Below are 14104 nucleotides of genomic sequence, written 5' to 3'. Positions count from 1 at the left end.
TGTTTGAAGGAGGGCCATATATTATGGAGTACAAAGTCACAATGATGAAAATGTAATGTTAGAGCATTTGAAAATATTTTATACTATGTATTTTATAGTTGTGGTGCATATATGTACTATAGCTTTTTTTGTTGCGACGCATTTATGTATTGTAGCTGAAAGAATGTTATTGCCCGGTTTGTTACATAAATTTAGCTATAACGCATACATGTAGTACATAAATTATGTTTTTTCATTACGTAGTACGTATTGAATGTGTGTTTATGTTTTAGGCATACGTATTTAGACATATTGCATATACGTAATAAATGATGTTGTGTTACATATATGCAACACTAGTGTATTACATATAGGCCGCGCTACTATGTTACATATATGCGCATGCAAATATTAACCGCTGACTTTAGTTTATAACTAGATGATAAATATCTTAAATTAAAGAAGATATCAACAAAAATAAGTTGGAAAAGAAAATAGAGAATGTCAAAAGGTCACGAAAATTGAAAAAGACAACATTATTGGACAGTGAATTGAGCCTCGTATATAAAATAATATTTAACAACTGTTAACATCGACCTTTTTACAATAGCAATGCAGCTTCTTTAGCAACTTGAACCTTTTTACAATTGCACAAGTCTCGGTAAAAAAAGAAATTTTTACACACACGACATAACCCTGGATCAGGATACGTATCATACATATTGACAGCATCTTCCAATTTTCAAAATCGTGCCAACGACAAGCATATCATGATTCCAACATGTTATATCATTCAGTGTTACTGGTCCATATGTTTCCTGCATCCATAATGATGCAATGATAAATAAATAAGTAAATAAATCAATTAAGTATAACACAATCAATTGGAATGTGTAACGGGTACGACCGAACCGAAACCATTTCAAACCAGGACCATTTTGCAACATATCTCAAACCTAGAACATGACTTATTACAAATGGGCCGGCCCATGTCTTTAAACTAGTCCTACGAGAACGGGTCCATGTCTTTGTGGGAAGAATCGTATGCATTTTCTCTGCACTTATACTTTCCTAATGTTGCGCAATACCAATTAGACAAAATCTGCCCTTAATATTAACTATTCATGTATTTGTTCTTTTCTCAACGAGATATTCATAACAAGCAAACATTATCAATTAGTATTATTTTTAAATAACATAAATCATTTTAGTACTATTATTCATCACACAAAAACTTAAAATTTGGTATATGTATATATGTTACCGATCAAAGTTTGATTTTTAATCAGAATATAAAGAATTTTAACTCTTAAGTTCAAATTTAGAATTTGATATCTTCACAGAACATTTATAAAGTTATATCAAATGTTTAAGAATAATCTAAACAATTTTAGTTATGTTGACCTCAAGGCATAACTGCTGCACACTCTAATAATCACGTAGGCTACTGCACATTCCAAATTATAACATAATATAAATAGTAACATGCTAAGTCATAAGATAATATAAATCATGAACTGCTAAATCAGGGCATAACATAACTCCCTTGTTGCTGCACACTAAGCTTTATGTAGTTTGATTAACACCACCAATTTACAAGAGATCATTAGAATTGCAAAAAACTTGGTGTACTTTAAACGTTGAGAACTCGTCTGAAAAAAGAAAGATATAACAAAATGTGACGATTATGACATAGACATGATAGTAATATTACACGTGTATTACACTATTACGTATACAACATCATACATACAACATATAAGCATTACACATGTGTAATATATGATTTACTTGTTGGCTTGTTAAATACTATCTAACTATAAGATATTATATGTAATATAATAATCACATGTAATTTTATATTACATATATGTATCACATAACATTATATTACATATATGTAGTATATAAATAAAATGTTACCTACTTGATCAACACCAACAGACTACAATAAAATAGCATAAGAATTTCCATAATTTAAAACGGTATCAGTTGACAAACTAGACTTGGTATGCCAATCAAACAAAGTAGGGTTTTTTTTCTTCAGATTGCAACTGTTTTTGACCTAGAATCGTCTAATTATGGAGTTTCAACATCAATTTTGCTTATATAACTTTCAAACGAAGCAAAAATTAATCAATTTAACAGTGAAACGACTGTATATCAGTTTTATAAAAATATTAACGATTAAAGAAGATAACAGTAGCATTAGTAATACCTTCAATTGACATGGTAAACATTGAAATCCCGCTGAATCATTCCCCAATAGAAATCAAGATGAACCGACGCAAGAGAAGGGAATCTATCTTCAACAATTAGGGTTCAACATCATCTAATTGTATGGATTTGCGAACTGTATGCGTTTTCCGTCACACAATAGAAGTAGGAGTTCTATCCCCTGATGAAGCAGGGGTTCTATCGAACAGGGAAAGCGTTTGGTGTGTATCTGAAAGCAATTTTACAATTTTAACCCTTAAGTTAGGAGTTCTTTAGTTCTCTCCCTAACAAAGAGTTTTCTCTTGATCCTTCCCCTATATATATATATATATATATATGTATATGTAGTTGTCCAACTCATTTGACTCGTTTCCTTTTAAGTTGTTTTTCTTAATTGACCGACCCATTAGTGATGCAATAGACGATCTCTATAACCAGTTTGGACATGTTAAAACAAATTGCATATTACAACTAACCCCTAAACCAGATAAACAAGTGAATAATCATATGCACAGATATTAATTCTTTAAAAAATTAAATCTTTTAAGAATCATTAGATCCAAGGATAAATAGTACTAATATTAATAACACTGTTAATTTACTTTTTCTTGTTTCCACTTAGATTTCAGTTAGTCACAACTCTGCCATATCAAATTTGAGAATTCACACAACCCTAAAAGCCAAGAAAATGTGAATCTACTATAATTGCATGAAGCTTAAAGGTGCTATAATTTCTAAAAGAGTTTACATTTACTAAGGGAGTGCGTAATGGAAAAAGTATAGTATGGGAAAATGGTCAAATTATCGTGTTACCCTAATTGACTACACATAAATGCAGAACACGAGAGTTATAATCTTCAGAAGCATATACATGATGTAAGGGAGTGTGTGATGAAGGCGGTGTGTTATGCAAAATGGTCAAATATTGTGTTACCCAAATTAATTAAGCATACATTCGTGACAAACGGTGTGATAATTCTTAGACGTCCAAAGCTGCTAAATGGCTAGAAGTGTGTATATTTTGTAAGGGAGTATATTTGCGGTAGCATGGTATGCGAGAATAGACAAATTATTATGTTACCATAGTAGATTAGGCATAAATACAAGACATGTGGTGCTCTAACTACCGGAAACCTATAAGTGTAATGATTGGAAGAATCGATTACATCTTGTAAAGGCGCGTATGGAATCAAAAGGATCATTATCAATATAAAGTTTAAAAGAAAATAGTTTAACGACTTGGAGAATCCATTACTTGAGTTGGACGTTTTCCGAAATCTTAATGCATCGGCAGCAACACAATTGCTACCAACAGTATTAATTTGTTGGTCTCAACATCCAAACATCCTAAGATATCCAAACATATTCAATGGATCTGAGGATAACTACAATAGGTCCGATGTCCGTTCATAAACAACCAAACATTGGTATCCACCAAAACATGTGACAAGGTGTTGAATAACTACAACTCTATTACATGATATCATTAACCGCTACATGAGTGTAGTACGTATAAAGACATGTGGCACACCGACTATGCTTACATATTCTATCTCGTTACAATATCTCAGTCAAAAAGAAATAAACATCCATTGGTTGAATAACGCTTGAGCAATAAACTGAGTGTCCTGAGAGATGAAAGGGTTCATCTAATTGTCCCGATTAATACAGTAAAACTGGACTTTTACTCTATTCGGTAAATTCTAAAATTAATCCCAATTTTAAAATCAATAGTTAATGCCATCCTACTATAAGCCACACTTGAGGCATACTGCGAAATTTCGAGTGTTTGGAGCTACAGCACCGCACTCGTTTTCTAGCCTATCCCATCAAGGTGAAAGTGTTTCGTTGACACATCTGGCGCTTTCACACGTCACTATACTAGGACAACTATTACTTTACTCTCCTGTTACGTGCAAAAGCTGTCTGGAGACTTAATGTGGGCAAAGATGAGGCTAAACGTATATATATAGACAATCGTTGTCCCTATAGGCCTCATAACCGAGAGTTGTGCTCTATTCACAATTGACAATCGTTGTCGGTCTGCCTAACCACTTATTAATGTTGTGTGCTACAGCTGCCTTTAATAACTGGAAGCCAGATTCTCATACTCCTATTTGATTAATGTTATTGGGTCATTAACAATAGGATTACAACATCGAAAATACTAATTAAATTTACTTTTGCTTTATTAATCAGATGTCTTCAAAGGAAAATTCACCCTACGCCCTTAAGTCTATCCTTGAGAAGGAGAAACTAAACGGTACCAACTTCATCGAATGGCACCTCAACTTAAGACTCGTTCTTACTATGGCATAGCGCTTGTATGTTCTCGATGGACCTGTTCCAAAAACACAGCCGCTGCTCGAAAAGTTCTTGACAAGCATAGGGATGACTCGGCTGAGGTCTCCTGTATTATGCTAGCCACCATGACTTCTGAGCTTGCTAAAGGCTTAGAAGACTTCGGTGCCTATGAGATGCTGGAACAACTCAAAGGCATGTTCCAGAAACAAGTCCGTCAGGAGCGGTTCGATACCATGAAACAACTCATAAGTTGCAAGATGGCAGAAGGGTCTCCCATTAGTGTACATGTTCTTAAGATGAAGGGGCACATCGATCAGCTCAAGAAACTTGATTATCCCATGCTTGATGAGATGGCATCGGATTTCATCCTCAACTCTCTCCCCAGATCTTACGACCAGTTCTTAATGAATTTCAACATGAATGGTTGGGTAAAGACAGTGCCATAGCTGCACAACATGCTCAAAACGGTTGAGATGAACATTCCTTCTAGGACCAATCAAGTTCTGATGATCCGATCTGCTGGTGTACAGAAGCCCAAACCCAAGAATCAAGGTTATAAGGGAAAAGGCAAGAAGAAAGTTACTGTTGCTGCCAAATCTGCCACCAACACTAACAAGAAAGTTGCAAAGACACCACCGCCGCATCCTGAGGAGCGCCAGTGCTTCAAGTGCAAAAAGATGGGGCACTGGATGCGTAACTGCCCCGAACATCTAGTTGAGCTAGCCAAGAGGAAGGCCAATGGTGAAGGCTCTTCTCGAGGTATTTTCATATACGTTATTGAACTTTTCACCGTCTCTAGCAACACATGGGTATTTGATACCGGATGTGGTTTCCACATTGTTAATGTCTTGCAGGAGCCTGAGAAGTGGAAGAAACTAAATAAAGGCAGCATGGAACTCATCGTTGGAGATGGGAAGAGAGTACCGGTTCTGGCAACTGGAGTTTTTCATTTTACTTGTCCATCTGGCCTAGTTTTTCCTTTGAAAAACTGTTTGTATGCTCTTGGTTTGACTAGAAATATCATTTCATTTTCATTGTTGCTTGAACAAGGTTTTAAGTACGTTTTTAATGGCATGGCTATTTCTGCTTACTTAAATGATATCTTTTATTTTGAGGCTAAACCTCGAAATGGTATTTATGAGATTGATGTTCAACCTGATAATAACGTATATCATCTTTCAAAACGTATCAAGACTAGCATCAATGATACTTTTCTATGGCATTGCCGACTTGGCCACATAAGCAAGGCAAGAGTTAAAAGACTCCAATCCGAAGGGATTATTAAATCCACAGGACCGGACTCATTTGATGATTGCGAATCTTGCTTAGCTGGCAAACTCGCCAAAGACTCCTTCACTCATAAAAGTGAACGAGCAAGTGATCTGTTAGGACTCATACATTCTGATGTATGTGGACCTTTCAGAATCATGAAAGATACTTCGTTTCTTTTATTGATGATTATAGTCGATACGCTTATGTGTATCTTATGAAACACAAGCATGAAACTTTTGAAAGGTTCAAAGAGTTTCAAAGCGAAGTGGAAAAACAACTTGGTAAAACCATTAAAATGCTTCGATCAGATCGAGGTGGAGAGTATCTCAGCTCAGAATTCATCACTTATCTAAAAGAGCATGGAATTGTTTCATAGCTCACTCCACCTGGCACACCCCAACATAATGGCGTGAGCGAGAGGAGAAATCGAACATTGCTAAACATGGTTCGATCGATGATGTGTAGAACTAACTTGCCTCACTCCTTCTGGGGTTATGCCCTTATGACCGCCGCCCGCATTGTCAATCTAGCTCCAACTAAGAAGATAGACAAAACCCCATATGAGATATGGAATAAGGGAAAGAAGCCCAAATTGTCTTACCTTAGAGTATGGGGATGTGATGCTTACATCTCAAGTGAGTCTGATGACAAACTTGATCCCCGCGGCGTAAAAGTTGTTTTCGTCGGATATTATAACCAAAGCGGTTATTACTTCTTTCATCCTGATACAAATACGATTTCTATCAAGAGGAAAGGCCGCTTCCTTGAGAAGAAATTTCTCAATCGAGGAACCGGAGATAACGTTGTTGAACTTGAGGAAATTCAAGAACCACAAACAACCGCTGAGGAAGTTGGAGCGTCTGATCAACAAGTTGTTGTTGCTGATACATCAGACGGGAACACAAGCGTTCGCAGAAGTAGTAGGACTCCCGTACCAAATTCTAGATACTTGTGGCATCTAGATGGTCCCGAAGTCTTATTAGTAGCCGAATCTGGCAACGAACCTACTAACTACAAATCTGCTATCTTGGATCCGGAATCTGAGAAATGGCAAGATGCCATGAACGCCGAGATGCAATCCATGAAGGATAACCAAGTTTGGAACTTGGTTGAGCTACCCCCCGATAGTTGGGCAGTAGGGAGCAAATGGATTTTCAAGAGAAAAACCGACATGCATGGAAATGTGTAAACTTATAAGGCACGGCTAGTTGCGAAAGGGTTTACTCAAACTCAAGGTGTTGACTATGATGAAACCTTCTCGCCCGTTGCTATGACTAAGTCAATAAGGATATTACTTGCCATAGCCGCGTACTATGACTACGAGATATGGCAAATGGATGTCAAACCCGTTTTTCTTAATGGACATCTTTCTGAAGATGTTTATATGGTTCAGCCTGAAGGTTTTGTTGATCCTAAATATCCTAATATGGTTTGCAAATTAAATAAGTCCATTTATGACTTAAGCAAGCATCTCGAAGCTGGAATCTTCACTTTGATGAGAAAATCAAAGAGTTTGGTTTTGTCAAAAATGAAGATGAGCCTTGTTTTTACAGAAAGGCTAGTGGGAGCACTGTATCATTCCTCATATTGTATGTGGATGATATACTGATAATTGGAAATAACATTCCTATGCTTAAGGAAGTTAAGCACTGGTTGGAATCTTGTTTTGCAATGAAAGATCTTGGAGAAGCTGCATATATTCTGGGAATAAAGATCTATAGAGATAGATCTAAGCGGATTCTAGGGCTAAGTCAAAGCATTTACATAGACAAAGTAATGGCACGCTTCTCAATGGAAAACTCCAAGAAAGGAGCTGTTCCAATGACTAAAGGAACCGTGTTGAGCAAATCGCAATCTCCGGCAACGGACATTGAATCTAAGCATATGCAAGCAATTCCATATGCTTCAGCGGTTGGTTCTATCATGTATGCTATGTTATGTACTAGACCAGACGTCTCGTATGCCTTGAGCATGACCAGTCGTTTTCAACAGAGTCCTGGCATGGCCCATTGGACTGCCGTAAAGAATATTCTAAGGTACTTGAATAGGACCAAAGATATGTTCTTGGTGTTTGGGGGAGTAGGGGAGGAGCTCACTGTAAGGTGTTACACTGATGCCAGCTTCCAGACTGACCGAGATGATTCTCGCTCACAGTCAGGTTTCGTTTTCACTCTCAATGGAGGAGCTATTTATTGGAAGAGCTCCAAACAAAGTGTAGTGGCGGATTCTACCACTGAATCCGAATATATAGCTGCATCGGATGCCGCTAAAGAGGCTGCTTGGATGAAAAAGTTCATCACCGATCTCGATGTGGTTCCGAGTATTCGCAAACCAATCGAGGTGTTCTGTGATAACACAGGTACTATTTCTCAGGCCAAAGAGCCCAGATCTCATCACAGAGCCAAGCACATTCTAAGGAAGTTCCACCTTATATGGGAGATACTGGAACGAGGTGACATCATAATAAGCAAAGTAGACACAGATCAAAACCTAGCAGACCCGTTCACTAAGCCGATGACTCAGGACAAGCATGACCAACACAGGGATGCTATCGGTCTTAGATTAGCTAGTAATTTGTTTTGATTTATTATTTGGATGTATGAACATTTAAACAGTTATACTTTTGAGTTCACTTTTGATTTAATGGTTAAATGCAAACATTGAATATTATAACTGTGTTCATTTTAATACGTTTAATCCATGAATATTGTATTCTAAATTATCCGTAGTCGGTCAGACTCGTGGGAGCGATTCTGAATTAAGACTATTCTGACTTTGGACTCAAATGGTTGGCTTCCAAACTCACAGACCTCATTATGAATGACGTTGGATGTAACTCGCATCAAATCATCTTCATGGATCTTAGTCATAAAATGGATTTGGTATTGGTATGCTCATTTAGTATCCTTAGACCTGAGATACATACTAGAACTTTCGTTTACTAAAGGTATTCTTTGATCAGTGTCAACCGCTGTCGCGTAACTACCAGTCATAAAGGCATTGGTTGGGAGTATTCTGAAGTTCAGTGGGAGTTGTATGTAATCAAGATGGGATTTTGTACTCTTACATGATATGTAACAGTTAGACATCTTGGCGCCTTCGTTGATTCAAACTGGTAAAGTGTGAGGCCTCACCCAAACTTACTGTGTGTTTGATTGGACCACTTTGACTCGAGAACGAAAACGATAATGATTGAACGCCATATGAGATTGATTTGATCCATGTCTCATTGTTCAATTGGTGTCTTATACGGAAAGGATAGATGACAACGATTACTATATTTTCACCATCTTGCAATAGTGTATTCCAAGATCTTTTGGTTAATGAATTTAAAATGTCATAACCTGTTGGGGGCAGCCATGTGTAGCTAGAGCACCGCTGGTTGTCAGCGTTAAGAAACTTAACCGAATTCGTCCAAGTGGGAGACTGTTGGAATTATGGACCAGTTCGGGTAAGTCAACGCGGCCGACCGGGTTGTGACCCGTGAGAGTTACACCTTGGGCAACGAACTAAAATCCGCTCAAATTGTTTGATCGATAAATGACGAAATTATTATTTATAATCGTTATAGATAATATAGTGGTTCGGACTTTAAACGAGTGTTGGAACGAGTTGGACTTTGGACCCGGTTAGAATTTATTATTGATAAATAATAATATTATTAATATTATCTTAAATAAAACCCTTTTTTTTTTGTTTACTTGGATATTACTCCAAGTTATTTGGAGAATGTATATATACACACATATCACGTAAACAAAGGGTAGGGTTTTTGACAAATCTGCCGCAAGCAAAAAAGGGTCCAGCCGCCATTCCCGATAATCGTATCCGACTACCGCTACAGCCAACAGCCGCACCGCTATAGTCGTCGTGTTGTTGTCACCGCCGCTGATCTGGTATTGCAGCCGTGTTCGCGTCACCTGCCGCCAACGCGCCATCACTACCAACCGTCACCGTGTTCGGTTCGTCACCTAGCATTGTTCGTTGTACCTCGGTGTCTCAACCGGTTAATCATTAACCGAGGTATTATTTATCTCATTGGTAGTTAACAATATATCGTATATTATTACTCGTACTCGTATTGTTTGTAACCGGATCCTGTACGGTTCCGTTAAATGGTGATTACTCGTTTTGTATTCCGCTGTGTATTCGTATATTAATGTGATTAATAATTATGAAACCAATTTATTTAAACCGTGTTTAAAAGTTAAATCGTTGACTGATCACCACTGAAACCCAACAGGTTGAACATCCATATAAAATATTAAACACCTAAAAAGATGTTGGTTCTTTATCTTCTTATTACATGTGTCTTGTATTTCCTTTGGCTTTAGACCTCCTCCCTCATGCTCTCCACCCCACCCAGTATTTAAAATTAAAATTATTAAAAGATAAAAACAAAACAATTTTTTAAAGACAATTTATAGAAAAATATTTAATGTGGAAGATATCAAAAAGATAGTCACATAATAATAAAAATATAAATATAAATATAAATAATAAACTTGGTTTTGCTTGTTTAAGACCATTGTCCAAAGCGTTTGAGTCAATCTTGTTCCCCTTTTATCGCAATCGAAAGCTTTCATAGGCATCGATCTACACTGGTAACAATTCCCACCTTTTTTACTTTGTTTTTAGTTTAATTATTTCTTTTGCGCACACTTTCTTGCTAGTTTTGCATCAAGATCTTTGCTTTATTATTACTAGTCACCTGCATTCACAACTGTTGTAATACCCAACCTACCAGCATTTCACTTTATTAACTATTCGGATAACCAAGATTCTTAAATTTTGGATTAGGGTTTTGATTTTTAGTTGATAATTTTGATGATTGGTGTTTTTTGAATTAGGGTTTTGATTTTAACAAGAATCTGTTGAGGAAAATATTGCTAATTTTGCATCAAGATCTTTACTTTATTATTACTATTCACCTGCATTCATCAACTGTTGCAGTACCCAACTCACCCGCATTTCGATTTACCATTTGTTTTGAGTATTCGGATAATCAAGATTCTCAATTTTGGATTAGGGTTTTGATTTTTAGTTGCTAATTTTGATGATTCATGTTTTTTGAATTAGGGTTTTGATTTTGAACAAGAATCTGTTAAGGAAATTTGTGAATGGAGAAGGATGGTGGCAATAATAATAATAAGTCACCAAACCCTAGTGGGATTTCGCTTCCGCCATCTGGACGACACTCGGTTTATTCACCGCCGTCTGGTAACAGTTTCGGTGTGAAGCCGGAGCCGTTAGGATCAACCCCATTGCCTCCTATTGGACCGGGTACTACTGACCCGACCCGTTTTAGTCATGATGTCAGCAAAATGCCGGATAACCCGCCTAGGAATTTGGGCCATAGACGGGCCCATTCGGAGATTCTGACTCTACCCGATGATATTAGCTTCGATAGCGATCTTGGTGTGGTGGGTGGGTTTGACGGGCCTATGTTTTCGGATGAAACTGAAGAGGAACTGTTTTCGATGTATCTTGATATGGATAAGATCAATTCGGTTGGTGAATCGTCTTCGGCTGCGGATCAAGTTTCAGTTGATTTGGGAACTGGGGCTGAGGCTGCGGACTCGGGATCGAGTGAGTGGCCCCGAGTTAGGCATCAGCATAGTCAGTCCATGGATGGGTCGACCACGATTAAGCCTGAAATGCTGGAAGAAACGCCTTCTGAACCTAAGAAAGCTATGACTGCTGCTAAGCTTGCTGAGCTGGCTCTTGTTGACCCGAAGAGGGCAAAAAGGTAAATTAACTAAAGTTGATGCCTTTTACTTCTAGTGTTATAATTTGAAGTAGACTCTTTAGGTTCAATCATTATGTTAGGGAAAATACCAACCCGAAACCAAAAGAACAAAACTCAACCCAAAAGCAAGGGTTTGATTGTATGTTTTTTCAAAAACAGAAGTTTTGGTTTGATTTTCAGTTTTGCATGTACCGAAGGCTTTACAACCGAACCGACTTTTATAATCGAACCGAACTCGTAATAACTGGGAAAAACGACTTTTGTTATTCAATTTATGAATTGCAATTTTTATTATTGAATGTTAAAAAAAAAGTGAAAATTCTTTTCACCTTGTTTCTTGTTAAAATGTTAAGTAATCTTTAAAAAATCAATTAGTGGTGTATTTTAGAAGGTTTAGTCTCAAATGTGTAATCATTTAATAACCAAAGTTTACAGTCCAAATTCATTATTTCACCCCAAAATTCCAAACCCAAATGGCAAAACTAAAAAAACCGAAACCGTTCCATGTTTGCTAACTGTTTTAATTTTGGTTTCTAGGATACTGGCCAATAGGCAGTCAGCTGCAAGGTCAAAGGAAAGAAAGATGAGATACATTGCGGAGCTTGAAAGGAAAGTGCAGGCATTGCAAACTGAAGCAACTTCGTTATCGGCCCAGCTCACCCTTTTGCAGGTTACGTTTTTATCTTTTTTCGCAAAAATATTTACTTAATTAGGACATGGGTCAATTAGGTCAAGTGGGCTGAAAGTCATCTAGAGTGTATTTAATCGCATATAACCCTTTTTATCTGAAATGGGCTTTTGATTATTGTTGCCATAATATAGTCTCTAATCATATATAGCATGAGTCTTTATTTTTTACGTTCAAAAAAATAAAAATGATCGATAATATTTTTGTGGTTGACAAACTGATCTCGCTTTCCTTATTTTTGTTTTATTTAGAGAGATACGGGTTGCATGACAGCTGAAAACAATGAATTGAGGGTGCGTTTACAAACCATGGAGCAACAGGTTCACTTGCAAGATGGTAAGGTTTTCAATACTAATCGACTCGTAAATAAATCATTATCTTAATGCATTGTGATGACCTAGTAATAGATATTGTCTTAGAGATACCGGGCTTGTTTAAAGAGAATCTAAGGCGTATTGTTAATGCACATGATCTTCAAACCATCTTTGTAAAGACTTGGGTTATTATTGTAGTTTTTGAAACATATTTTACATTATTTATTAATGTTTTATTCTAGAAAATGGACAAAAGTGTTTCATTTTTGCAGAGATTTAGGTTACTATTATAGGTTTTTAAACATATATTAATGCTTTATTTTAAAAAATGGACAAAAAGTGTCATTTTTGTAAATATTTCGGTTTCTGTTGTAGTTTATTTAAACATATTTTACCTTATGAAGGAATGTTATACTCTAAAAATGGATAAATAATTGTCATCATTTTTGGTAAGATTTAGGTTTACTATAGTAGTTCTTAAACCAACCAGATCTTACATATTGTTTAATAATGATATGATTGGTGCGCGTGTAGCTTTAAACGATGCACTAAAAGAGGAAATCCAGCATCTGAAAACTTTAACCGGGTTTGCAAATGGTGGAGCGATGATGAATTTCCAAGCGTTTTACCCACAGAATCAAGCCATGAACACCATGTTAACGGCCCAACAGTTTCAGCAGCTTCAGATTCAGTCTCATAAACAGCAGTTGCAGCAGAAACACCAACTGGTGCAGCAGCAGTTGCTCCACCATCAGCAGCAGCTGCAGCAGCAGCAGCTGGGGCAAAGCGGTGACCTAAAAGCAAGAGGCTCAAAAGAACATCATGATTCGGATGCTAACAATCATGGGTCCAAGGATTGAGTAGACGGGTAGTTGGTGGTTATTGTAGGTGACTTTTGTCAGATGGGATAGTTGGTGTTTATATGCATGCATCTTTAAGACCTCCATTTTGGATTTGTTTTTATTGAATTAGTTTGAAGTATCTCTGCATAAGTATGTGTTAAGTGTTCTTTATTTCTTATTATTATATGCAAGTAGTTGTGAATTATAAGAGGTTTTTTCTTCTTCTTATTATTATTATTAATACAGAGTGTTATAATTGCCAAAAGCTTAGTGGTGTTATAATTGCTAGAAGTGTACACATTATGTAATCAATTAAATAATGGCGATTTTGATTTTTTTTTTTGTTAAAAGGGCATTGCCTTGGTAAATAAAATTAAAACTCAAAGAGGATTACAAACAAGCGCACCTCCCCCCTCCTGGACATTTTATAAAGGATGGGAAGATACCACAAAGAAATGAAGCGTTCACATGAGACATAACTAGAACCAAAACATCAATCTAAGACAAAAACAACAATCAATTTTTCTTTTTCAAGCTACCTGGCTTCATGAAGCGTGCCATGCCATCTCTCGGACTCAACATCCCATTCATCCTCCTCAGAATCCGCCTCCCTTTCATTCTATATAGCATTTTATCATAAATAACGGCGATAATGTGGCAATCATAAAATTTACTGTTATATCAGTCAGATCATTCTTAGAACCAATGCTCTGATACCAATTTTTGGTACTCGATGGGC

The 14104-nt window shown here is 36.7% G+C and overlaps 1 protein-coding gene across 1 annotated transcript; it reads left to right on the top strand.

Moving 5' to 3' along the window:
* The first annotated feature begins 10264 nt into the window (after positions 1-10264).
* On the top strand, positions 10265-13518 carry LOC143635101 (putative transcription factor PosF21). The gene is made up of 5 exons (XM_077103000.1): positions 10265-10376; positions 10852-11521; positions 12059-12191; positions 12461-12545; positions 13058-13518. Exons 2-5 carry the CDS (start codon positions 10893-10895, stop codon positions 13381-13383), a joined length of 1173 nt encoding a protein of 390 aa, XP_076959115.1. The 5' UTR covers positions 10265-10376; positions 10852-10892; the 3' UTR covers positions 13384-13518.
* The last annotated feature ends 586 nt before the right edge of the window (positions 13519-14104 follow it).

Source organism: Bidens hawaiensis, unplaced genomic scaffold (genome assembly GCF_021521415.1).
Source record: "Bidens hawaiensis isolate Kalapana, Puna unplaced genomic scaffold, B.hawaiensis_p1.1 tig00007410_1, whole genome shotgun sequence".
Classification (NCBI taxonomy): Eukaryota; Viridiplantae; Streptophyta; class Magnoliopsida; order Asterales; family Asteraceae; genus Bidens; species Bidens hawaiensis.
Note: the sequence above shows the minus strand (reverse complement) of the source record. Positions and strands in the feature narration are given on the sequence as shown.

Bases quoted from the DNA above. Each gene is read 5' to 3' on its own strand.
- LOC143635101 (XM_077103000.1), top strand. From the start codon at position 10,893: ATGGAGAAGGATGGTGGCAATAATAATAATAAGTCACCAAACCCTAGT. The intron at 11,522-12,058 runs GTAAATTAACTA...TTTGGTTTCTAG, and splicing joins GACCCGAAGAGGGCAAAAAG to GATACTGGCCAATAGGCAGT. The intron at 12,192-12,460 runs GTTACGTTTTTA...TGTTTTATTTAG, and splicing joins CCCAGCTCACCCTTTTGCAG to AGAGATACGGGTTGCATGAC.